At 39.3% G+C, this 27,945-nt stretch overlaps 1 protein-coding gene and 1 long non-coding RNA gene across 5 annotated transcripts in view; one reads left to right on the top strand and one right to left on the bottom strand.

Moving 5' to 3' along the window:
• The window catches only part of LOC115224461 (RIMS-binding protein 2), a 595,300-nt gene that overhangs the window by 9,679 nt on the left and 557,676 nt on the right, over positions 1-27,945 (top strand). For 3 of the 4 annotated variants that reach the window (XM_036513377.1, XM_036513379.1, XM_036513378.1), the window contains exon 2: positions 3,291-4,194. In XM_036513377.1, coding sequence (XP_036369270.1) covers positions 3,334-4,194 — 861 coding nt within the window. In that variant the 5' untranslated portion in view covers positions 3,291-3,333. Of the gene's footprint in view, positions 1-3,290; positions 4,195-22,400; positions 22,608-27,945 lie in introns of those variants that run through there. The other variant, XM_036513381.1, reaches the window with a different exon arrangement.
• On the bottom strand, positions 397-17,230 carry LOC118767933. Its single transcript, XR_005003849.1, has 3 exons — positions 17,220-17,230; positions 15,335-15,339; positions 397-493 (listed from the first exon to the last, which is right to left on the bottom strand). It is a non-coding gene; the product is annotated as an uncharacterized LOC118767933 (long non-coding RNA).

The following is a 27,945-nucleotide window of genomic DNA, read 5'->3' as shown; positions in this document are numbered from 1 at the left end:
TGTAACATGCACATTTGTACACACACTCTCATGTAACATGCATGTGTACACACACAAGCCTTCACACATGAAGTGCACACACATGCTCGCGCATACATGATGGGCCTTCACAGAGATTTTGTCTTCCAAATTCTCTCACCAAGCATTGGTCTGCCTTGCCCAAAGGTAGAACACTCTTGCTCAAGCTGTTGTGTTGTGGAACTGTTTTCCAATATATTGCAAGTGGTGAGATGAGTTTCTGCTATCTCTAGCGGTCAAGCGTCCATCATTGAAAAGACTAAGTAAGGTCAAAATCAAATCATCTAGTTCTGACAGAACTGGAGATGGCAGGAATTTCTCTCCCTCCTAGCGTGCATTTAACACCAAAAACCAACATCAGAGTTTCTCTCGTGGTATCAACTGCAGTATAGTTTGTTCCAACAGAACATCCATGTTTAAGTGGGGATAAATATTACCTCTTGATATGAATCCTGCCTCTGTCGCTAATGTATATCTTCTAACAAGATCACTGGTTAATCGTGACACCAGGGCCTGTTCTGGCACTGTTTTTCTATGTACCTTTAGTAGGGAGATGAGTTGCTGCTATCTACCTTTAGCAGTTGAGCATCCACCATTAACGAGACCAAGGAAGGTTGAAATCACGTGATCAGGTGGTCTCAGCACTGGAGATGGCTGGTGATTTATTTCCTCACTAAATTTTTCATGGGGCCATAAAATGCTATTGTATACTCAATTTTGCTTGTGTGGTCCCCTAAAAACCTCATGTGGACCCCCGGTTGAAAATCACTGTTCTAATCATTCTCTTTATAGTACCAGAGAAGTAATAGCTCCACCTGGTGAGTGCTTATATGGACCGAAAGCCAATGCGAGAGTTTCTCTCATGGTATCCACTGCAGTATAGTTTGTTCCAACAGAACATCCATGTTTAAGTGGGGATAAATATTACCTCTTGATATGAATCCTGCCTCTGTCTCTAATGTATATGTCTACTCAGTGAGAGCTGACCTTGGGTTAAACAGTGACAACACTTGTTTATATATCTGTACTTAAGTGCTTATAAAACTTTCATTACTAAAGACAAGAAACAAAACAAACAAATTTCAGTCTGTTAGCAACATGTATCAGTGTGTTTTGGGAAATCAGAAGACGTAATTAACATTGTTTTTCCATCATTTATCATACTTCAAGTTCTTAAGAGTTTGAAGCCATTTGAATAAATTCTAAAACAATTCTGTGTTAAAAATTGTTTGAATAATTCATATTTTGATTACGTATTCAAAATTCTTTCTTTTTTTTCTTCATAACTATTTTGTGTCCAAAGAAATCTTTACCTGCTGCTTGTTCATGCACTGTTAAGTGAGTCGAGATATAATGAACTTGAACTCAATGGAACAGTTAACTTCCATTCATTTCTTATGTCTAAATATACAATTCTTCATAAGTAAATGATTTTGTTGTATTGTTTAACAATTTAGTTAGCGTGTTCGTAATGAAATAGGCTACATATATATTTTTAATTGATTTAGAAAAAAAACATATCACCATCATCATCATCGTCATCATTTTAATATTCACTTTTCCATGCTTGCATATATACACATGCACACACACATGCATTTACATATGCACACACATGCACTAATGCACACACACATGCACTAATGCACACACATGCACTTATGCACACATATATGCACACAATGCACTTATATACACACACATGCACTCATACACACACATACTATGCACTCATGCACACACACATGCACCCATGCACACACACATACACTTATGCACACATACATGCACTCATACACACATGCACACACAATACACTCATGCACACACGCATGCACTTATGCACACACATGCACTCATACACATACATGCACTCATGCACAAAGATGCATACATAAGCACATATACACACACTAACATACATGCATGCACATGTGCAGATGCACATATACACACATGTACACAAACATACATGTGCCAGAGATTATACGCAATACCCCAATGATTACAAAGTTGTCATTTTAGGTAACTTTAGTGCTCATGTTGGTGCAGATTGGGAGACTCGGAGTGTTTTAGGAAGGCATGGGGTTGGCAGTTCCAACGGTAGTGGTTTACTGCTATTACAAATATGTGTAGAGATGGATCTGTGTTTCATGAACACAATGTTTCAAGTAAAAAATAAGTTTAAAACAACATGTATGTACCCTAGATCTAAGAAATGGCACCTTATTATATCCTCACTAGGAAACATGATATCAAGGACTTTGCTATTGTGTGAGTTATGCATGGTGCAGAGTGCTAGATGGATCATAGGCTTTTGCATGCGCAGGTGAATTTTGTTGATGAGCCTAAAGTTAGAGCAAACAAAATCAAGTTACCTAAATGGATTGATGTCAATAAACTTAAGATACCATCAGTAAACAGCAGTTTTGTGAATGAGATAAATAATTTTTCCTGTGTTGAGCGTGATCATTACCAACGTTGCTTCACTGGCACTTGTAAACAGATTCGAGTGAGGTCATTGCCAGTACCGCCTGACTGGCCCCCATGCCAGTAGCACATAAAAAGCACCCACTACACTCTCAGTGTGGTTGGTGTTAGGAAGGGCATCCAGCTGTAGAAACTCTGCCAGATCAAGATTGGAGCCTGTTGCAGCCATCTGGTTCGCCAGCCCTCAGTCAAAATCATCCAACCCATACTAGCATGGAAAGCAGACGTTAAACGATGATGATGATGATGGTGATGGAAGCTGGAATTTCCTTCAAAGAGAAAATTTATGAGGTTTGTAGTAACATTCTTTGTTTTGTTGGGAAAAAGCACCAGGATTGGTTTGTTGATAACAATGGAGAAATTGGTCTGATCTTAGATGAGAAGCAAAAGGCATTCAATATTTTGCTAAGTGCAGACTTTTCAATAAACAGGACAGCAGCTACACATTTCAAGACTGTAAAAGCAGCAGTGCTGAGGATGATTGGCATTGTTGTGCTTGGGAAGCAAAATCGCAGTTGTGGCAGATACCAGTGTCACACAAATGGCACCCATGCCGGTGGCACATAAAAGCACCCATTACACTCTGAGTGGTTGGTATTTGGAAAGTAGAAACCATGCAAACCATACTGGAGTCTGGTGCAGCCTTCCAGCTTGCCAGCCCCGGTCAAATTGTCCAACCCATGCCAGCTGGGAAAACGGATGTTAAATGATGATGATGATGATATATGTATGTATGTTTTGTAACTTTAGTTTCATTCCTTATTCTATTTTTCTCTTTTTAGTGATGAAGGCAATTGTGCTCCAGTTGTCAGGGTTCAAGCGACAATGTCAGTCCACAGTTTATCACCAGTACCCAGAAGCAGACTCAGTCCAAACATGTCTGTTTGCCCCAATTCAAGGTTAGCTGATCTCGACTTGAATGAGGGGCATAGGCACATTTTAACCAGTTCCTTCAGCTTGGAATCAAAACAGTGTCTAGGTAAGGAAATTCTTCCTCAGATGTGCAATACGATTAGAAAATTACAAAGATCCATTGACTCCGAAAGAAAACGGAACCAGAGATTACGTTTAGCTCAGTCTAAGGAATTACATATGAAAAGACAAACCTGGGAGAAAGAGAAATGGCAGTGCTTACATGATCTTGAAGGAATGTTGCTGGAAAACCAGCAGCTTGAACTGAATCAGGTTATTGAACGGCTTCGCAAGGAAAAAGATAATGAACTGAATGAAATCTTGAAATACAAAGATGAAGAGGTGAAGCAATTGAAAAAATTGTTTGTTCTTGAGAAAGAAGACTCCATCCGAATTGCTTTAGAGCTTGAAAAATCTGAAATATTCGACACTGTATACAAACAGGATATTGAGTGTTTGAAAAAGGAAATCGAATTTCTACAGTCTCAGATTAAATCTCTCGGTGACCAATATTATAATAAATGTTTAGAAAATGATGAATATCAGCAACAGTTAAATAATATTAAGGAGAGAATTCAAACTGAATTTCTGGATATTTTTCAAAGCAGCAATAAGCTTGTCTCTCTTCGTTATTTAGAGAAACTCAAAAGTCTTGAAAAATTAATATTTGGAGATAAAAGTAATTCGTTTTTACTTGAACACAGTTTCGGCTCTCGCTCGAACTGTTTTGGAAATCTGTCTGTGGGCGAAACTCCAAGAACTTGTGGAACAATGGTAAGTCATTCTTTCATTTTTATTATTCTCTTTTACTCTTTTACTTGTTTCAGTCATTTGACTGTGGCCATGCTGGAGCACCGCCTTTAGTCGAGCAAATTGACCCCAGGACTTATTCTTTGTAAGCCTAGTACTTATTCTATCGGTCTCTTTTGCCGAACTGCTAAGTGACGGGGACGTAAACACACAAGCATCGGTTGTCAAGCGATGCTGGGGGAACCAACAGACACACGAACATATTCACACATATACATATATGTATATATATATATACATATATACGACAGGCTTCTTTCAGTTTCCGTCTAGCAAATCCACTCACAATGCATTGGTTGGCCCGGGGCTATAGCAGAAGACACTTGCCCAAGATGCCACGCAGTGGGACTGAACCCGGAACCATTTGGTTGGTAAACAAGCTACTTACCACACAGCTACTCCTGCTGATATTTTTGTTAATATTTTTTATATCCCTGAATAGTACAAAAATAAATTTTCATGTGATTAAAAAAGATTTCATGAGAACTTCATTATAAAGTGACCAGGGGTGAAAAATGATTTTTTAAAATTCAAGTTTTTTCTTTTGTGTATATCAAATTGTTATTGTCATGTCATAAATTAGTGTTAGAAATCATAATCATAAAAGCAGTGGATTGTGGATTGGCAGAATTGTTAGAATGTTAGAAAAATGTTATGCAGTATTTGTTTTAGATCCTTACATTGAGTTCCCTTCTTGCTGAGGTCAACTTTGCCTTTCATATCTCCAAGATGAATAAAAATAAAGTACCATATAAAGTTGTGAAGTGAATTTCTTAACCACAGAGCCAGGCCTGTCTCTAATTCAAATTTAAAAAAAAAAGGAACATATTTTGTTTTATAAAAATCGTAAACTGCTTTTTAAACATATTTGTATTTTTTTTTATGCTATAAAGTAAAATAAGTACCAGTTGAATATTGGGGGAGATATGACATTGACTTACCCCTCCCCACCAAACCTGCTGGCCTTGTGCCAAAATTTGGAACCATTATCATGAAAATAAATAATAATGAAATTATTGTATACAGTGCTCAGGTGCACCACAACTTGTCAGAAGGTGTGTATAAAGCATATGCAGTAATGTACAAATGTCTGGAAAGCGAACAATGTATGAGTCAGATACATGCTTGTGTGTGTATGGAGGGGAGAAAATCAGGTGTAGTGTTGGCGAATCTCAGGAAGCATGGAAGTTTTGAAGGATGCAGTGCTCCGACAACTAACAACTGATGCCGGCAGTTTGTTCCATGCTTCAGCAACTCTCAGCGTGAAAAAATGTTTCTGAAAGTCATGGGAGCTGTGCTGTTTTCTGACTTTGTAAATATGTCCGTGGCTGTTAGACGGGTGGAGTTTGAAAAGGTGCTCAGAGTTATTGTTTGTTAGATGGTTAATAATTTTATGGGTGTCTGCCAAGTCAGCTGCCAGACGTCGGAGTGTCCATGCCCAGGGACATTAAAGATGGCACCCTGATAGAATCATTAGCATCCAGACCAAATGCTTTATGGCAGTTCATCTGTCTTTACACTCTGGATTCAAATTCCACCGAGGCCAGCTTTGTCTTTCATCCTTTCGGGTTGATTAAATAAGTACCAGCTGATCACTAGGGTCAATGTTATTGACTTCCCCCTCCCCTCAAAAAGTGCTGGTCTTGTGCCGAAATCTGAAGTTATTATTATCTGGCAGAATCGTTAGCATGCCGGACAAAATGCTTAGCGGTATTTTGCCCTTCCCTCCGTTCTGAGTTCAAATTCCGTCAAGGTTGACTTTGCCTTTCATTCTTTTGGGGGTCGATAAATTAGGTACCAGTGAAACACTGGGGGCCTATGTAATTAACTAACCCCCTCCCACCAAATTTCAGGCCTTGTGCCTTTAATAGAAAGGATTATTATTATTATGAAAAACAGAATAACATCTTCTAAACATTATCATTCAATAGCCTTTATGTGAAAAATCCTGTTCCAGGGTATCTTCTAATGTTTTCGACATTCTGATCACTGATTCTATCTATTGTTCTTGAAGAAGCTGTGGAGGCACAATGGCCCAGTGGTTAGGGCAGCGGACTCGCGGTCATAGGATCGCGGTTTCGATTCCCAGACCGGGCGTTGTGAGTGTTTATTGAGCGAAAACACTCCGGCAGGGGATGGTGGTGATCCCTGCTGTACTCTTTCACCACAACTTTCTCTCTCACTCTTACTTCCTGTTTCTGTTGTACCTGTATTTCAAAGGGCCAGCCTTGTCACTCTCTGTGTCACGCTGAATATCCCCGAGAACTTCGTTAAGGGTGCCCATGTCTGTGGAGTGCTCAGCCACTTACACGTTAATTTCACGAGCAGACTGTTCCGTGGATTCGGATCAACCGGAACCCTCATCATCGTAACCGACGGAGTGCTTCCATCCATCTTGAAGAAGATAGCTCAGGCTTCCTGTTTTAGTAAAGAAACTATAATTTGTATTAGTATTGTCTTCATTGCTATTATATATCCTTTATCTCAATCCAAGTGAAATAACGAAGATGAATAATGTAAGGCTAAATGGGATCTGTCTGAAAGTACTTGATAGCTTTTGCTGTTTAACCCTAGGCCAGTTTTGATTAAGCCAATCTATGATCAAAGGGATTCCAGCTATACTCTTTTACTTGTTTCAGTCATTTGACTGCGGCCATGCTGGAGCACCACCTTTAATCGAGCAACTCGACCCTGGGACTTATTCTTTTGTAAGCTCAGTACTTATTCTATCGGTGTCTTTTGCCGAACCGCTAAGTAATGGGCACATAAACACACCAGCATCGGTTGTCAAGCAATGCTAGGGGGACAAACACAGACACACAAACACATACATACATATATATATATATACGACAGGCTTCTTTCAGTTTCCGTCTACCAAATCCACTCACAAGGCCTTGGTCGGCCCGAGGATATAGTAGAAGACACTTGCCCAAGGTGCCACGCAGTGGGACTGAACCCGGAACCATGTGGTCAGTAAACAAGCTACTTACCACACAGCCACTCCCAGTATGCTGTCTAACACTAGCCAATGCATTTTTTTTAAATGAGAAGAGTGTAATGTTAGTGGGGATATTACTGTTATTTCTAGCAGGTTGAGTGACTATGTAGAAGCTTTTTCAGGAAATTTGGCTGTTATTTCTAGCAGATTTGATGACCACTTTGAGATCTCCTTTGTTAACATTGTTGTGCGGTGGATATGTAGAAGGGAAGGTGAGTGGATTAATCAATACTTAATAACAAATTACTACACCACACTAATTACACATGACATTAATTCTGAAAATAATAGTCATTGCATAATTATCAAATGATTGATGTTCCTCTATATATCTCCGTGAATGATTACTTAAGGAATCCTGATAATTGCAATTATATATTGTTCTTAGAGTAATTGCTTAATGTTGACAAGATTCCTTGTGACATTATGGAGTAAGTTATAGGTGTCCTCACATCTTCATGTCCTTCAGAAAACTGTAATATGAAATCTCAGCTAACCCTTTTGTTAAGTTAAGTTAAGTTAATTTTTTGGCTCAAAAAGCAAAAAGCAAGGCCATTTAGGGGGACATGGAGTTATGTACAGGGAGGGTGTTCACGCAAAGAGTTCAGGCCATTTCTGGACAAGAGAGACTTTGAACCGAGCGGTCGTCGGCATCTTCACTATCTCGTCCGGCAGCTTATTCCACGGATCCGCAACCCAGACGGAGAAAGCCCCCTCTCCTTCGATTGAGATGAAATCGTTGCAGTTCGAGCTTTTCGGAGTGACCCCGCAGCCGACGCTCTGGTGATACTGCTGTGAAATACTCTGCCCTTGGAGTAAATTTTAAAGAATAAAGAATAAGGAATTTAGTGTAATTCCATTGCCATTACTAAGCTGGTGTTTGGAATATAAATTAAAATGAAATTTAACCCTTTATTCACATTGTTTTGAATTTATCATACATTCTCTTGTAGCTTTGAGATTTCGGCGATGTGATTGGTTCCATGATTGGATGTCCTTCCTAATGCCCACCACTTTACAGTGTGTAACTGGATGGTCTTTTTTTTTCTTTTTTGGCCACCAGCACCATTGAGGTTACCATGCAGCTTGCAAGACTATGGACACAGAGAGAATAACATTGTAGGGTAGGTGTGAGGGGCAACTCCCTGTACATATCCCTTGAAGTTTGAACCCCCACCCCACCCCAACATAGGGGTAAATACTAATTTAATCTATTTAAAGCCCCATAGTGTATGTAAATATAATATGACTGTGTGTGTACCGTTGGTGATTTTTTTTTTCCTCTGTCTTCCCTTCTCTGGATCTTTACTTCTCCTATGTTTCCGACGAAGAGCTCCGCTCGAAACATTAAACCCTCCTTCTTTTCTGAGCGTCCAATAATACCATATTTGTTCCACGTCCTCGCGTTGTTGTGTTTTTTTGTTATTTCTTGTTTGGATTAACTTTATATAGTATTTTAGCTTAGCATGTGTTTATTAATATTCTGAATCCAAAAATAGTATTAATTTTGCAATTTGATTTTCCAATAAGGCAGAAATCTAAGATGGCAGCCAAAATACACAATTTTTTTAACAAAATCAGTAGCTTTTACCAAAAATGTCATATAATATGTCTCCATATATGTTTTTGAGGTGATTGAACATGAATTTGATGTGGAATAAACAGAATAATTTAATTTGATTTTACAAAAGAAAAACAAGCATTTCCCGAGTTCCATAATTTATATGATACAATAATACTTTTACAACTATTATGGCTGAGGACCTCACACCAAGTCACCTAATGCATGATCAAAATCAGGTTTACATCTGTCTTGCAAATCACATTATCCAAGTAAATTTTCAAATTCATTGCATATTGTTCCATTGACAGTTTTTGATAATTTTGTTTAAGACAGAAAATGTTACTGTTTTTTAGCACAGAAAGGGTTGTGTCTCTGGCATATCTGATTTCTAAATACATCCTATTGGCCTTTTCTCTATACTCTTTACTCTTTTACTTGTTTCAGTCATTTGACTGTGGCCATGCTGGAGAACCGACTTTAGTCGAGCAAATCGACCCCTGGGATTTATTCTTTGTATGCCCAGTACTTATTCTATCGGTCTCTTTTGCCAAACCGCTAAGTGACGGGGATGTAAACACACCAGCATCGGTTGTCAAGCAATGCTAGGGGGACAAACACAGACACACAAACATACACATACATATACATATATACGACAGGCTTCTTTCAGTTTCCGTCTACCAAATCCACTCACAAGGCATTGGTCGGCCCGAGGCTATAGCAGAAGACACTTGCCCAAGGGGTGCCACGCAGTGGGACTGAACCCACAACCATGTGGTTGGTAAACAAGCTACTTACCACACAGCCACTGAGTAGAGATTGTGAAAAATAAATAGTGGGGTTGATTTGTTTGTCTAAAATCCTTCAAAGCAGTACCCTAGCACGACTACTGTCCAATCCACTGAAACAAGTAAAAAATATAAAGTTTTTCAATTCTGCAGCTATTTAAACGTCTCCTGTCTGTGTCTGTGTGTACATTAAATTTTCTCTTTTAGATCAGTTGCTCTATTTCCTTTAATTACCTGTAATTAAAATTGGCTCAATTACCACTTTTTATTATTTATTTATAAAGGAATAGTTAGTATTAATAACAAAAAATTGATGGTTCACTGATTCTGGTGCCGGTCTCTACCTACTGGTTAACCTGATGGTTTGCTTAATATTTTAGAAATCCTTTCCTTTGTAGCTCTTCGCTTATGTCAAGAAGGCATTGCAACAGCATTGCTAGAGTTACTTCCCTTACATAACCCTATGTCTTTCAGTTTCTTTTGCTATCATCACAAATTCTTACTTTCTCTCTTTTATTGATTTTTGCCAGCTGTGGTTAAGAAGCTCGCTTGTCGACAACGTGGTTTCGGGTTCAGCTCCACTGGACACTTGGGCAAGTGTCTTTTACTATAGCACCGACACAAGCGAATGCCATTTGAGTGAATTTGGGAGAGGGAAACTGAAAGAAAGCCATTATATATATATTTTATATATATATATATATATATATAGTACAAAGTGAGATAGGGGTTATGGGTGTAACCCACTATGGGATATCATTTATCCAATATACTGCCAGTAAAGTACCCAGAAGACTAATACATAAATGCTTAGAATTGCAATGCAATTAATTCATTTATTGTATTATATGGGCGAAGGTAAAATGTCTTACTTCAAATTCATAATACAAAATTAGAAAACGGAGGAATAGATTTCTTTCAATCATCAACTTCCAGATAATACCAATTCATATAATTTATTAACTAATTACTTAGATTAAATAGGAACTAGTTAATAAATTATATGAATTGGTATTATCTGGAAGTTGATGATAGAAAGAAATCTATTCCTCCATTTTCTTATTTTGTATATATATATATATATGAATGTGTGTATCTCTGAACCTACAACCATGTGATTGGGAAGCAAACTTCTTACCATGCAGCCATGCCTGTGCTTGCTACAGTCATATGAATGTAATTAATGCCCTGCTACAACTTACTACTAAAAACCAGTAACATATTTTACATGTTTCTACAGCTGGATGCCCTTCCTAACGCCAACCACTCCATGAGTGTAGTGGGTGCTTTTTATTTAAGAAACCATCATCATCACTGTTTTAACTTCCATTTTTCCATGCTTAACATGGATCAGATGAAATTCATTGAAACAGATTTTCTACAGCTGGCTGCCCTTCCTGTTGCTAACCTTGCCTTTTTCCAAGCAAGGTAATATTTCCCCATGGCCAAACATATTTTCCACAGAGGATTGGTAACGAACAATAGTTGTTTACAACTAACATGTGATATCAAGACAAGGACACACACACACAGATTGTAATTCCTTAGTTTCCATCTAACCAGATCCACTCAAGTGTATTGGATATATTTTTTCATGACACCAGTGTTAGTGAGGTTGTTAAAACCGATTTAAGACAGATTAAGGAGTCCACCAATATAATGAGAGCCACGGTTCAGGGTAAACCAAATTTTAGCATTCAGAAAAATTGCATTCATTTGACTACATTTATTGCTATTTATATTAGCCTCAAGAAGATGAAATTCAGAAACAATACTATACAATTCTATAAAGTAGTAAATTGTAAAGTGGGCACTGTATGCTTGTTGTAGTAAAATAAGAAGTTCAAATTATTGGTATTTGGTTTGAATACTGATTTCAAATTTTGGCACAAGGCCAGCAATTTTGCAGTGGGTGTAAGTCGATTACATCAATCCTGGTGCTCAACTGGTACATATTTTATTGCCCCTGAAAGGATGAAAGGCGAAGTTGACTTTGGCAGGATTTGAACTCAGAACACAAAGATGGATGAAATGCCGCTAAGCATTTTGTCTGGCATGCTAATGATTCTACCAGCTCACCACCTTATTTGATTTATAATATTCTTGCTGTGAGCTCCTATATCGAAACAGATTTTGTTGTATCTTTGATGGGTCATTATGCCAATAACAAGAAGTGCACACTTCTTTATTATTCATCAATTGGTCAACTAATCTATTCTTTGAATAAATTATTCAATTAATCAGTCAATCAGTTATGCTTATCAAATTACTTTCATTGTATTTATGACCTCTGCAATGACATGCCTTTTCTACTTCGGGTTAGCTTCAGATCCTCCCAAGACAGAAAAATTTTGTTAAAATTTACAAAAATCAAGGGAGACAACTTCAGTATTGTAATTATAACTCAAAAGTCCTGTTAAAAATTTCCTCAGTTAAATTTTCCAGTATGCACAGAAAATATATCCCTAAAAATGGGCTTGTATATTCAAATGCCTGAAGTGTATGGACTTGTCAGATTGAAAGCTGGCATTATTGCAAGATAGACTTAGTTTTTATAAATGTAAACAGTCATTTTCGCTTAGAAGAATGTTGTGCATGTCATAGGCATGGCTGCGTGATAAGAAGTTTGCTTCCAAACCACATGATCCAAGGTTCAATCATACAGTGTGGCATCTTGGACAAGTGTCTTCATATATAGCCTTGGGCTGACCAAAGCATTGTAAGTTAATTTGGTAGATAGAAACTGAAAGAAAGGCGGTGCGCTGGCAGAAACGTTAGCACACCAGGCGAAATGCTTAGCGGTATTTCGTCTGCTGCTACATTCTGAGTTCAAATTCTGCCAAGGAAATAAGTACCAGTTACACACTGGGGTCGATATAATCGACTTAATCCGGTTGTCGGTCCTTGTTTGCCCCCTCTGTGTATGGCCCCATGTGGGCAGTAAAGAAATAAGAAACTGAAAGAAACCTGACACACGCACGCACGCACACACACACAATTGGCTTCTTTCAGTTTCTATCAAATCTACTCACAAGGTTTTGGTCAGCCTGAGGCCATTGTAGAAGGCACTGGCTCAAGGTGCCATGCAGTAGGACTGAACCTGGAATCATGTGGTTGGGAAGCAAGCTTCTTACCACACACCCATGCTGCATATATATATATATATATATATCAATGGAAATTGCAGCTGAGATACCAGTGCCGGTGGCACGTAAGAGAACCATCCATTCATGGCCGTTGCCAGCCCTGCCTGGCCCCTGTGCCGGTGGCACATAAAAGGCACCATCCGATCGTGGCCGTTTGCCCACGTATAAAGCACCAACTACACTCACGAAGTGGTTGGCGTTAGGAAGGGCATCCAGCTGTAGAAACATTGCCAGATCAGACTGGGCCTGGTGCAGCCTTCTAGCTTCCCAGACCCCAGTTGAACCGTCCAACCCATGCTAGCATGCAAAGCGGACGCTAAACGACGATGATGATGATGATATATATATATATATATGTATAAAATATTTGCGTCTTCGTGTTTATCCTCTCACCATCACTTGGCAACCAATGTTGGTGGGTTTCCATCCCTGTAAGTTAGGAGTTTGGCAAAAGAAACTGATAGAATAAGTACTAGGCTTAAAAAAATAAGCCATAGGGTCGATTTGTTGGACTAAAACCCTTCAATATACACAAGTAATATGTGTACATTAGGAGTGAAAGTCACATTTTGTGTATTACTAATAAAAAAATGTAATTAAAAACAAATTTATTCAACTTTTAGACCCCTTTGTTAGTTTTAGGCCACCCTGTAGAAGGTATTTGCTTAAAGTGCTGTACAGTGGTATTTAACCATACAGCCACACCTGTGCCTATAATGACTGGGGGAAATTGCTTAGCATTATCTCATCATCATCATCATCATTTAATGTCTGTTTTCCATGCTGGCATGGGTTGGATGGCTTGACTGGAACTGGTAAGCTGGGGAGCTGCACCAGTTTCCAGAGTCTAATTTGGCTTGGTTTCTAAGCCTGGACGCCCTTCCAAATGCCAACCACTTCACAGAATGTACTGGGTGATTTTTATGTGGCACCATCTGTATAGTGATTTAGGGGCATGGACAAAGCTGTGCAGTAAGGAAGTTTGCTTCAAAAGCTCGTGGTCTTGGGTTCAGTTCTACTGCATGACACTTTGGGAAAGTGTCTTCTACTATAGTCTTGGGTCAACCAAAACCTTGTGAGTGAATTTGTCAGCAGAAATTGAAGTCCATTGTATATGTAAACGTGTGGGCACGTGTGTATATGTGTTTGTGTGCGTGTGGGCGTATATTAATATGCAATTATATAACGAAAGTAGAAAGTTCTGTTGTGAACACTTTTCACATGAAGTAGACCATGAAATTTACACTGAAAAGGCAAGTGTATTGACTATTATCATACGATCTATAATCTTTATTCATTCATTCAGTGCAAACAGATATTTTATGCAACAGTATGCAATCTGCTATGGAAGCATATAGACGTATTGAAAGAGTCGGTCTCAGGAAAAAAATTATCTTTACCTAAACTGTCTCGCAGAAAGTTTCCTATGTTGAGAAAGGTATGTAAGAATATAATTTGATAAAGAAGAATTTTATACATACATATATGTTCACTCCTATCTTCAAACACACATGTACACACACAACCAGAACTTCCGCCTATTAAATTCAATCATAAAGCAATCACACACACACACACTCTCTCTCTCTCTCTCTCTCTCTCTCTCTCTCTCTCTCTCTCTCGAGCAGAGATTCCCTTGCTTGGGATTAAAATGGCATACATTTTTATTGCTTTACTTGTTTCAGTCATGTGACTATGGCCATGCTGGAGCACTGCCGTTGGTCGAAGAAATCAACCGCAGGATTTATTCCTTGTAAGCCTAGTACTTATTCTGTCAGTGTCTTTTACCAAACCGCTAAGTTACAGGAATGTAACCACAGCAACATCAGTTGTCAAGCAATGGTGAGGGTCCAAACACAAGACACAGGCACACACATACACATATATACAACAGTCTTCTTTCAGTTTCCAAGTACGAAATCCACTCACAAGGTTTTGGTCGGCCTGAGGTTATAATAAACACACACACACACACACATGCTTTTGGTGTGAATGGCTTTATTATACGGTGCCATATTTTACAATCCTGTAAATAATAATAATGGTATTTCTATATAAGCTTAAAGCTTATGCTGTTCACCGTGCAATGACTAAGGGAAATAGTCTAATAACGAGGCATATAAACACTCGACATCTGCATGGGACGCAAACCCACATCCCTTTGTTAACATGACTGTGTTACCTTCACACACGGATGGGAAAGCCTTCTTTTTTCTGTCGAGTGCTTATTTGCCTTGTTATTAGACTATTTACCTTAGTCATTGCATGGTGAATGGCATAAGCTTTAAGCTTATCTAAAAATACCATTATCATTATTTACAGGATTGTAAAATACGGCGTCGTATAACAAAACCATTTGCATCGAAATCATATATACACACACCACACAGCCATGCCTGCACCTTTGTTTGACTAAAACCCTTGAAGGGAGTGCTCCAGCATGGGCACAGAGCTCAGTGACTGAAACGGGTAAAAGTGGGAAGGTTAAACACCACTACGTGTACCACTACTGATATCTCTTTCCTTCACTGGAACATTGTTCTTGTAACCAACCAACAAGTTGCATAGTTACCTGTAATTAGGGAAAAAGAAAATGGTTGATGACATAAACTTGATAAATTGGCAGCCAAAGCTAAGACTTGTTCAGACTTGGAAATTTTAATGCTCGCTTTGACGTATGTTGCTTAAGTTGAAGGTTATATATTTCTTTTAAGACTTTTATTCTCAGTGATGTGGTCTTTATGTGTAGTGTATGTGTTGAAGCTTTCTATGAGATCGGAAAAGAATGGAAGTAAGAATTGATCGTAAATCTTGGGACAGTGACCTAATTCTTGTGTTATTAACTTCGTGCGATATGTTTAGAGATGGGAGATCTTGATCATGCAGTCATGGTTTCTAATTTAGGCACAAAGCAATACGGTGAGCTTGGAGAATTATTGCCAAGCTAGACAAAACCCTGGAGTTTCTTCAGGTTTTATGTTTTGTGGCTTAGTGGTCAGGGTGTTTGGCCCCTGAATGTAAGGTTGAGTTCAATACTTATTTCTTTATTGCCCACAAGGGGCTAAACATAGAGGGGACAAACAAGGACAGACAAAGGGATTAAGTCGATTACATCGACCCCGAAAGGATGAAAGGCGAAGTCGACCTCGGCGGAATTTGAACTCAGAACATAACGACAGACAAAATGCCTATTTCTTTATTGCCCACAAGGGGCTAAACACAGAGGGGACAAACAAGGACAGACGAAGGGATTAAGTCAATCAAATCGACCCCAGTGCGTAACTGGTACTTAATTTATCGACCCTGAAAGGATGAAAAGCAAAGTCGACCTCGGCGGAATTTGAACTCAGAACATAAGGACAGACGAAATACCTATTTCTTTACTGCCCACAAGGGGCTAAACACAGAGGGGACAAACAAGGACAGACAGACAGATTAAGTCGATTACATCGACCCCAGTGCGTAACTGGTACTTATTTAATCGACCCCGAAAGGATGAAAGGCAAAGTTGACCTCGGCGGAATTTAAACTCAGAACGTAACGGCAGACGAAACACGGCTACGCATTTCACCCGGCGTGCTAACGTTTCTGCCAGCTCTCCGCCTTTAAATAAAATAATACCATGGCCAGCAATTTTGGAGTACTCTTACCCCAATGCTCAACTGGTATAAATAAAATAATACCAGTTGAGCATTGGGGTAAGAGTACTCCAAAATTGCTGGCCGTGGCCAAAATTTGAAACCAATTTAGGTACAAGGCCGGTAATTTTGAGGAGAGGCAGATAGTTGATTAAACCAATGCCAGTGTGTGATTGGTACTTTATTTCATTGGTGCCATAGATATATATTTTGAAACTTTTGCTCAAAAAGGACACTTTTAATTCATCATATTAGAAAATTTGTGATGGTCAAAACTGGAACGTCTTTGATCCTAGGTCTCACTTGCTCAGAGTTTACCAGAAATTAAACAATAATTCCGTGCAGTTACTGTATTTAATAGTGTATAAGATATGTTTTTTTTTTTTTTTAATGTATCAAAAAATTGCTCTACATTTAATGAGGCTTTATAACGGATGGCAGAGCGCCATAGACAAGGAACTGGATGAACATAAACCCGCTAGGTACAATGCAATAACTGTTACTAATATAAATTATAAAATATCGTAGTAATATGGTTTTGTCCACAATAAGGTCCAGTCCTTACTGTAGTGTGGTGGCTTTGTGCATCAGTGACCCTGGGAGCCGTGTCAGTGGAGTCCAGCATCCTGATAGTGCTCCCCACCCCCATACTGGACAAATGAAAGGATAGAGGCAGTGTTGATCATGGTGGGATTTGAACTCGGAACGTAAAGCACTGGAATAAATACCACAAAGTATATTGTTTGAATCTCTTGCGGTTCTGGGGAATGATCACAATACAAAACATCTGTTGAATAAACTTGCTTTATTGCAGATATTACTCTGGCTTATTTTGATTTTTGGTTTTTCCACTTATTTTTAACCATCAGTGAATCTGAAATTATTGTGTGTGTGTGTGTGTGTGTTGTCTGTATGATGGCTGAAACTGGATTCATATTGGATTTTGTTATAGCTGTTTTACTTTTGCCTCCTTTGTGGAGGGTTATGATGGTATTTCAGTCTATAGCCATTATCTAATTTATAAATCTAAATTTATTTAGTCTAAAACAAAAAGAAGACACACTAAGCTTTTATAATGATGCATAATTTTCATATCTTATCACATTTATCGATAGTTATTAAAGCCTGAAACTTTGGTTGCCTTAATTTTGGGACACCCTGTATACATGATGAGGTGCTGAAAAGTTCCTAGCTTTGGGTAAAATAAAATGCAGGAAGATCAGTTAATTATAATTTAATTCAACATATTCCCCTCTGATTCATACAATTATTGCTGCGGTCCTGCACTAAGTGTAAAAGAACTCAGAAGGTTGGGCCTCCGACCAGGCCTTTTGTGATACCCTTAAAACCAGGGACCTTTCAGCACCACCTTGTATACATACAATATGTTTAACACAATTATATTACGATAGTTATTGCTACACTTGTGTGTGTGTGTGCAATTTGGGTCAGTGAACATGTGTTTTTATAATAACCACATTTCATTTTTAATTTAAAAAAAAAAAATTGGACCAGTTTCAAAAAAATCAATGATTTAGAATTGAATGATCAAGAAGTTCTAAGTTACTGAACTTCACATTGACTTGTGAATAATTGAATCTGTGCTCTTATCTTGCATGGCTAAATCTGTGTAGAAATTCTGCATGGCTAAATTTGTGCCAGTATGCTTCATGGTTACATCTGTGCTAATACGCTATGTGGTTAAATCTGTGCCTATATGCTATATAATGAAATCTATGCCAACAGACATAGAACATTCATGTTTATGTGGGAATAAATATTACCTCTCAATATTAATACTGCCTTTGTCACTAATATATATATATATACCTTTGTGTTGGGGCCACCTTCGTTTTGGAAGTCACTTGACCCTGTTATCTCCCCTACTGTCCCTCTAGCGTCTAACATCTGACCTCTGACCTCTGCCTGATGTCAGAATGCCATGATAGATCGTTAGCCCCTACACGCATTTTTTTTCTCTCCTCTCCTTGTTTCGCTCCTTGTTTTTTTTCTGTGTATCTTTCTGTTGAAGAGCGTAGGCTCGAAACGTAAAAGGCTTGTTCTATTTCTATTCCTGAGCGCCATACTAATACATTTGTTTGTTTGTACTCCACCTGCCTTCGTCTTTTGTTTATTTTCGTAAACCTTCCCATTTATATATATATATATATATATATATATATATATATATATTTACTAACCAAATGGTTAATCGTGGTACCAGTTACTGTTGTGGCACTGACTTTCTATATATCTCTAGTAGTCAAGCATCCCTCACTGATGAGATCAAAGAAGATCAAAATCATGTGATCTGGTGATCTTAACACTGGAGTTGGGGGGGCGGGATTTATCTCCCTGTTGGCAATATAAACAAATAAGTGTGCATTCTACATGAGAATTTCGACACGGGAAGCCTACATGAGAATTTCTCACATGGTAAATATCACAGTAAAGTTTGTTCTCTCAGAACTTATTCTATTGGTCTCTTTTGCCAAACTGTTAAGTTACAGAGATGTAAGCAAAACAACACTAGTTGCCAAGTGGTGGTGCAAGGCACAAACACACACACATGCACACACACACACATACACACATACACACACACACACACACACACACAACACACACACACACACACACACATACACACACATACACACACACACGTACACATACATACATACATACATACACACACACATACACACACACACATACACACATACATATACACACACATACACACATACATACACACACTCACACACACACACACACATACACACACACACACACATACACACATACACACACACACGTACACACACATACATACATACACACACACATACACACACACACACATACACACATACATGTACACACACATACACAACACACACACACACACACACACACACATACACCACACACATACACACACTCACACACACACACACACACACACACACACACATGATGGGTCGCCACACAGTGCCAATCTCTCAAAGTGGCTGGAACATGTGGAAGTGGGAAACCCAAGAAAACGTGTGATGAAGTACTGAAGAACAACCTTGGGACACTGAACCTTTCAGGCAAGATGACAAAGGACTGAGATACCTGGCACCTGGCTCTACTAAAGAAGACCTGTACCCTGATGTAGAAGTGTTAAGACTGATCCTTCTAGTGGTGTAAAGTACTCATGAGGATGCCATGTAAAAGTGCCCATGCGGGGCCATGTAAAAGCACCTGTGCAGTGCCATGAAAAAGACCCTGTGTGGTGCCACATTAAAGCGCTCATGCGGTGTCACGTAAAAGTGCCCATGCAGTGCCATGTAAAAGCACCCATACGGTGCCATGTACAAGCACCTGTGTGGTGCCACGTACAAGCACCTGTGTGGTCCCACGTAAAGCATCCGTGTGGTGCCACGTACAAGCACCCGTGTGGTGCCACGTACAAGTACCCGTGTGGTGCCATGTACAAGTACCCATGTGGTGCCATGTAAAAGCACCCATGCGGTGCCATGTAAAAGCATCCACCCCTCTCTGTAAAGTGGTTGGTGTTAGGAAGGGCATCCAGCTATAGAAACCAAACCAAAACAGACTGGATTTTGGTGCAGACCCCCAGCTTGCCAGCTCTGGTCACACTGTCCAGCCCTTACCAGCATGGACAACGGACGTTAAATGATGATGATGATGACAAACTCATTCACATGGCAATTGTTGGTCTAATGCTATAGTAGAAGGCACTTGTCCTAGGTGCTGCACAGCGGGACTGAACCTGGAACCACGTGGTTGCAAAGTGAATTTCTTTACCACACAGCTATGCCTGTGGTTATATGTTCAGACTTTATTGTATGACAGGTCTAATGTTGCTGTTCTGAAGTCAAATACAACTGTGTGTATATGTGTGTTTGTCCACCCACCACTGGACAACCAGTATTGGTTTGTTAACATCCCCATGACTTAACAGTTTGGCAGAAGAACCTGATAGTGTAAGTAATGGACTTATAAAAAAAATGAGTACTGGGGTGAATTTAAGTTAAGTTAATTTTTTTGGCTCAAAAAGCAAAAAGCAAGGCCATGTAGGGGGACATGGAGTTATGTACAGGGAGGGTGTTCATGCAAAGAGTTCAGGCCATTTCTGGTCAAGAGAGACTTTGAACCGAGCGGTCGTCGGCATCTTCACTATCTCGTCTGGCAGCTTATTCCACAGATTCGCAACCTGGACGGAGAAAGCCCCTCTCCTTCGATTGAGATGAAATCGTCGCAGTTCGAGCTTTTCGGAGTGACCCCGCAGCCGACGCTCTGGAGCAGGAGTGAAGAACAGCTCTTTCGAGAGGTTACACTTTCCGCTTATGATGTTGTGAGCAAGAATGAGATCACCACGGCATCGTCGTTTTTCTAGAGAATAATGGTCGAGCGTCTTCAGCCTTTCTTCATAAGACAAATGCTTGAGACCAAGAACCATGCGGGTAGCCAGCTTCTGGACTCTTTCGAGATGCTGTATGTCTTTGAGGAGAGAATTTGTATGACTAAATCTGTCAAGGCAGTATTCCAGCATGGCTGTAGTACAATAATTGGAACAAGATAAAAGATTCAAGGAATGTGTTTTGTTTTTGGTTAATTGAAATAAACTTACTTACCTGAGGGGCGACAGCATGGCATAATTAAAATACCTTAAAATCATCTTTTAATTAATCATTCAAAATTTAGATCTATAATTTTGACGTTGGCTCTTCCAAGATGGCCTTTCAATTTACTGTGAATAATTAAAGAAAAGAAAGCAAGAACAATTAGCGGATGATATTTTAGATGTATTACATAAATGATATTCTGCATTATAAATGGGTATTGTACCAAGAAACTTAATCCCTAACTTTGCATTAACAGTGTGGCATTTAAATGACTTTCAGCTACAGTCAGACTGTCGATCTGATCCGTGTGTCTACCATTTTAGCTTAGTCAGGCATTTGAAAAATCTAAATACCACTTTACCTGTGAAGCTTACTAACACTGAAACACTTCAGTCAGTTGTTTTTGCGGTACTAAAGGAATGATTTGTTAACAGACCTACAAGTAAGCTTACACCTAGATTAACTAACTGAACTACTTTTCTCTCATCCGTGTGTGTGGCCACTGTTGTTTCTGCTCTCATGCCAGCCCAATTAAAGATATATAAATGTTTCCAGTTATTACCTGAGCTCATTGATTTCTATCAGCTGTAGTAGCTATAAGTATATATATATATATTGCAGGTAGCATCTACCTGTGTAGTTTTAGCCATTTAGTCAACCAACCGGCTTGCAGCTTGCTTAGTTGTTGTCTGCACTTTTAAATTACATTGGTGAATGAATATATATGAACAGTTTTAACTCCCCCCCACCCCACCCGCCTTTTATTTCCTATCCATTGACTGAAGTCATTTTATGCATTCACCCTCACCCACCACCCACCTCTTTGTTGTGATGTATAAAACTTACCAGCATCAGTGTTACTACTATCGTTATCATATTTAAACATATTCATATTTCTATATTAATTATCAAAGTGAGTGGCTGATTTCGGTTGCTATAGCCAGTCGGTTGTTTATTTTTTTGTTGATCATACACTTCACATAGATTGATCTTAATTTTTTTTCCTGTCTCTAATGCTTGTTAGTTGCACATTTGTATAAATTTGTCAGTCTAGTGAATTGTGTCTTTCTTAATTCACTTGTATGTTTGATCTCACCCCGCACCACGCATACACTTCTGTTAAATTTTCCCTAATTAGTTGCACATGCTGTGAAAATTTGTTGCTGCAGTAAATTGCATAATTGCTTAGATGTATATTTATTTTAATGGATACTTGGATACCAGCCATGTTAAATATAAAATAAATGAATAAATAGAATAAAAACAAATACTACATAGTGATTTTTTTTCCCCCACTTGTCTCACAGTCAAGGATTAACATAAAGGTTTACTATAAAGTATGCAGAAAATATCCATCAGTGGAACTTCTGCGAGAACTGTCATCTGGGTGATCATAATATGTTTGATTGCCTTCAACAAGGAAAACAAACAAAACAAAAACAAAATGAAAAGGAAACTGGATTGAATTGGAAATTTGAGAAGCACACTCATATATTTACATGTTATCATCATCGTCCTTATCGATATGAGTTCTGCTTTAAAGAGGAGGTCAACGTACACAGTTGACCCAGGGATATGTAAACATTGCCATAGACCTAACGTGGTAAGTGAATCCTTTTGTTATTCGTTATAGATTTTAGCGATGTCGTTAATAAATGAGTGGGGATATAAATACCTCTGGACTCCGGTCTGCTTGGTTGTGAATGTGTCCCAGTAATTGGTTTTTGCATCACTGGACATGGAAGCAAATGATGCAATCGTGCTTGGTCACTTTGTTTTAAGACTATTATAATTCATATCGTTTTGTGAAACTCAGCTGATGGCAGTTATGTTTAATCTCAAAATAATTAATTAATTCATCTGTTAATTTGATGCAAGCACTGCTTTATTCTCCCAGTTTATTGACATAATCATCACCATGACTTCATCATCATCATCATCATCATCATCAAGGTTGTTATTATTTTAACACCAACTTTTCTGTGCTGGCATGGGTGGATTGAGATTATGTCAGGGCAGAAGTTTCTATGGTCAGATGCACTTCCCGACACCGATGCCTGCTTTCCTTATTATGTTCTCCTCGTGTTTTAAGTTACAGTACTTTTATCTTGTTTCAGTCATTAGACTGTGGCCATGCTGGGGCACTTCCTTGAAGAATTTTTAGTCGAACGAATTGACCTCAGTACTTATTTCTTTTTAACCTGTTACTCATTCAGTTGGACTATTTTGCTGAACGGCTAAGTTACAGGGACACAAACAAACCCTCACTGGTTGTCAAACACACACAAAAACACACATATACAACAAGCTTCTTTCAGTTTGTCTACCAAATCCACTCAAGGCGCTTTGGTCAGCCTATGGTTATAGTAGAAGACACTTGCCCAAAGTGCCATGCAGTGGGACTGAACCTGAAACCATATGGCTGGGAAGCACACTTCTTGCCACATAGCTGCACTTGTGCCTACTTTATGCATGGATTATTTATAGATTACCATCAAAGGCGCAGGAGTGGCTGTGTGGTAAGTAGCTTGCTAACCAACCACATGGTTCCGGGTTCAGTCCCACTGCGTGGCATCTTGGGCAAGTGTCTTCTGCTATAGCCCCGGGCCGACCAATGTCTTGTGAGTGGATTTGGTAGATGAAAACTGAAAGAAGCCTGTCGTATATATGTATATATATGTATGTGTGTATGTCTGTGTGTGTCCCCCTAGCATTGCTTGACAACCGATGCTGGTCTGTTTACGTCCCCGTCACTTAGTGGTTCGGCAAAAAGAGACCGATAGAATAAGTACTGGGCTTACAAAGAATAAGTCCCGGGGTCGAGTTGCTCGACTAAAGGCGGTGCTCCAGCATGGCCACAGTCAAATGACTGAAACAAGTAAAAGAGCAAAAGAGTAGAGAGTAAAGTGTTGCTCATCATAATTCAGCTGTTTCTTAGAAACCTGTTCAGATTTCTAAGTGGCCAGACCATTAGGGTACAAGATAACTGATATCAGGGGCAATGATTGTTATCAGGAGCATGTTCACTATCAACTACAAGATTCACTGCATAACATGATATTTTGTCCTTGGGTAGCAACTGTTATTTCCTATTTGCTGACCCCTAGAAAGTTTGAAAATTGGCTAATATTTCCTTCAAACTTTGCATTTCTTACATTTATTCAAACCCCAAATAATCCCTCTCAACATATGGTTATGATGCTCCCCCACTAGTTCTGCTCATCATCAGAGATACACATATTGTCAGCCACTAAGGGCCATGCTCAAGTGGTTGCAGTTAAGCAACTGACAAGTAAATCTGTGGTATTGAGCAGAACATTTACTATAATGATATTTCTGCTTCAGCAACTCGGTGATGAATCAGTCTGAAATGTAATGGAAAATAGGTCAGTTTCAAAACATTGCTGCTGTGTGTACTTAAATTGATTTGTAAGGCCCACAAGTTTTCGAGTTCATTTTTTGCTTCAGTGAAATGTTCATGAAGCTGATCATCAATGTCTTGCAAATCGTGTGGGCAAGTGTCTTCTACTATAGCCCCAGGCCAACCAAAACATTATAAGTGGATTTGGTAGATGGAAACTTAAAAATGCCTATTGTATATATACATTTATCTGTGCGTGTGTGTGTGTCTGTGTTTGTCCTCCACCACCACTTGACAATTGGTGTTGGTGTGTTTACTTCCCTGTAACTTAGTGGTTTGGCAAATGAGATCAATACAATAAGCACCAGGCTTTTAAAAAATAAATAAGTCTTGGGGTTGATTCATTTGACTAAAGACGCTTCAAGGCAGTGCTCCAGCGTGGCCGTAGTCTAATGACTGAAACAGTAAAAGATAAAAGAACTGTCTGCCTTTATATCAGATCTACACTGGTGAAAATATGGCAAAACATTCCCATAGAATTTTGTAATCACTTAGCAAATTCAATGCCGAGGCGTTGTTCCCTAGTTATTAAGAATGAAGGCTATGGCACAAAGTACTAATATGTATTTCATTCTTGTTGCTCATTTTTGCTACAATCTTAAGCTTTAAATAAAATTATAATGATACAGTCTTAGACTAATTTTGCCGGTAAATTTGAAACGTTTATATTAATTTAGCATTAGAATTCTTCAAGTTGTATAAAAATAGTTATTGTCTGCATCATTCGAAAGAAAAATAAATTCTGCATAAGGTCTAAACGATAAAAATAGTTTGTATGGTGTTAGTAACAAAATATTTTGTAAGAAATAGAACTTTTATCATTGGTCTTCAATTTTGTTTTCGCCAGTGTATACTTATTCAATAGACAAGAAGTGTTACTTGAATTACCAGAATCAAATGAAGAGTAAGGCTGCTGCTTCTGCTACTCCCTCTTGAAAAACCCCAATTACAGATTTTAAATACCACGTGTTCATTCATTGGTCCTGCAACTTCTTCTTGGTCCATTTGTATGACACCACTTTCTTGTGACTGGAATTTCTTCTGTCCATCTTTGGCTGGTATTTGGCCCCTGATCTGTCCTATGATCCAAGACACTCAAGTTATGACTATCATGTCTTTTTCTCTTTCGGTCTTAGTGTGGATTATGGAAGCACTCCGTCGGTTACGACGACGAGGGTTCCGGTTGATCCGATCAACGGAACAGCCTGCTCGTCAAATTAACGTGTAAGTGGCTGAGCACTCCACAGACACGTGTACCCTTAACGTAGTTCTCGGGGATATTCAGCGTGACACAGAGAGTGACAAGGCCGGCCCTTTGAAATACAGGTACAACAGAAACAGGAAGTAAGAGTGAGAGAAAGTTGTGGTGAAAGAGTACAGCAGGGATCACCACCATCCCTGCCGGAGCCTCGTGGAGCTTTTTAGGTGTTTTCGCTCAATAAACACTCACAACGCCCGGTCTGGGAATCGAAACCGCGATCCTACGACCGCGAGTCCGCTGCCCTAACCACTGGGCCATTGCGCCTCCACAGTCTTTGTGTAAATCTATGGCTAAAGAGTAAAAACCCCTTTCGGTCATGAATGACCATAGGATTGCACCTAGAAAGTTCCCCTCTGAGGCACAAGTCTGGGCAAGGTCGTTAATGAAAGACAAGCAGTTGTCCATGCATACCAGCCTTTCCTCTCCATGCTGCTGATGTTATCCAAGGATCCCAGATATTGGGTGAGCTAGCATGTAACCACCCAGCCAGGGTATGTTGAAATCATGAGATACAACACGGTGGATATGAGCTATTTCAGTAAATGAATCGAAATCAAAATCAAATTCGATGACTGGCATCCATGCTAGTGGAGCGCTAAGACCACCATCCAAGTGTGATCGTTGCCAGAGCAGCTGACTGGCTTCCATGCCGGTGGCACATAAAAAGCACCATTCGAGTATGATTGTTACCAGTGTCGCCTTACTGGCACTTGTGCCAAGGTAAACTCTGATACAGCTTGGCACCAGTGACACCACAACTCATTTGACAGCTAAGTGAACTGGAGCAACTTGAAATAAAGTGTCTTGCTGAAGAACACAACACACAGCCTAGTCTGGGATTCGAACTCACTACCTCATGATTATGAGCTTGATGCTCTAACCACTGAGCCATGCACCTTCATCTATGATTGCATCAAATACTGACACTCTGTTGGTTACGAAAATTAATGTTCCAGTTGACTTGATTAACGGAACAGCCTGCATGTGAAATGAATGTACACATGGCTGAGCACTCCATAGACATACTCTTTACTCTCTTTTACTCTTTTACTTGTTTCAGTCATCTGACTGCGGCCATGCTGGAGCACCGCCTTTAATCAAGCAACTCGACCCCGGGATTTATTCTTTTTGTAAGCCCTGTACTTATTCTATCGGTCTCTTTTGCCGAACCGCTAAGTGACGGGGACGTAAACACACCAGCATCGGTTGTCAAGCAATGCTAGGGGGACAAACACAGACACACACATACATATATATATATATATACATATATACGACAGGCTTCTTTCAGTTTCCGTCTACCAAATCCACTCACAAGGCATTGGTCGGCCCAGGCCTATAGAAGAAGACACTTGCCCAAGATGCCACGCAGTGGGACTGAACCCGGAACCATGTGTTTGTTTAGCAAGCTACTTACCACACAGCCACTCCTGCGCCTGTGTACTCTTAATGAAGTTCTCAAGGAGATTCAGTGTGACACAAAATGTGACAAAGATGGCTCTTAGAAATATAGGTACAACACATTTTTGACAGCCGAGGAAACCGGAGCAACACGAAATAAAGTGTCTTGCTCAAGGACACAATACACTGCTGGGAATCGAACTCTTGACCTTACGATTGTCAGCCGAATGCCTTAACCACTAAGCCACTCAATGTATATTCTTATATTCTTTACTTTTTTTTTTAAGCGAAGAGGGGAGGGTGTGATTTGGGAGAGGTCTGACATTTTTCATTGACCAGTTTGTGGTTTTGAATTAGTGGCACCAGCCTGTCTAGTCTTGCGGATGGTGGACAGCACTGTCCAAGCACTTTCTGGTTTATGTTATTTTGCTAATAATATATTTATTCACTTGGTCTTTTTGGAAAAGTGTGAAAGAAATTAATACATTCATTCAGTAATCGTCATTCTCATCATTATTTTACATCTGTTTTTATATGCTGAATGGGTTTTTTAATGGCCAGATGCCTTTCCTGTCACTCACCCTTCTGAGTCTCCCTTTACAACACACAGGGATGCAGTGTCCCTGTTTCTCAAACCACCATACATACAATGAAAGTTTCGTGATAATGATTTATATTTTAGTTTATTTAGTATTTTAGAATTGGCAGTCCTATGCCAGCAAGAGTAGCTGAGTTTTATAAGTTCAGATATTTTTATAGTTGTATGAATCATCATCATCATCATCATCGTTTAACGTCTGTTCTCCATGCTAGCATGGGTTGGACGGTTCGACTGGGGATCTGGGAAGCCAGAAGGCT

This window comes from Octopus sinensis, linkage group LG25 (assembly GCF_006345805.1).
Source record: "Octopus sinensis linkage group LG25, ASM634580v1, whole genome shotgun sequence".
NCBI lineage: Eukaryota > Metazoa > Mollusca > Cephalopoda > Octopoda > Octopodidae > Octopus > Octopus sinensis.
The sequence above is the reverse complement of the archived record's forward strand: the minus strand, read 5'-3'. Positions and strand labels throughout refer to the sequence as shown.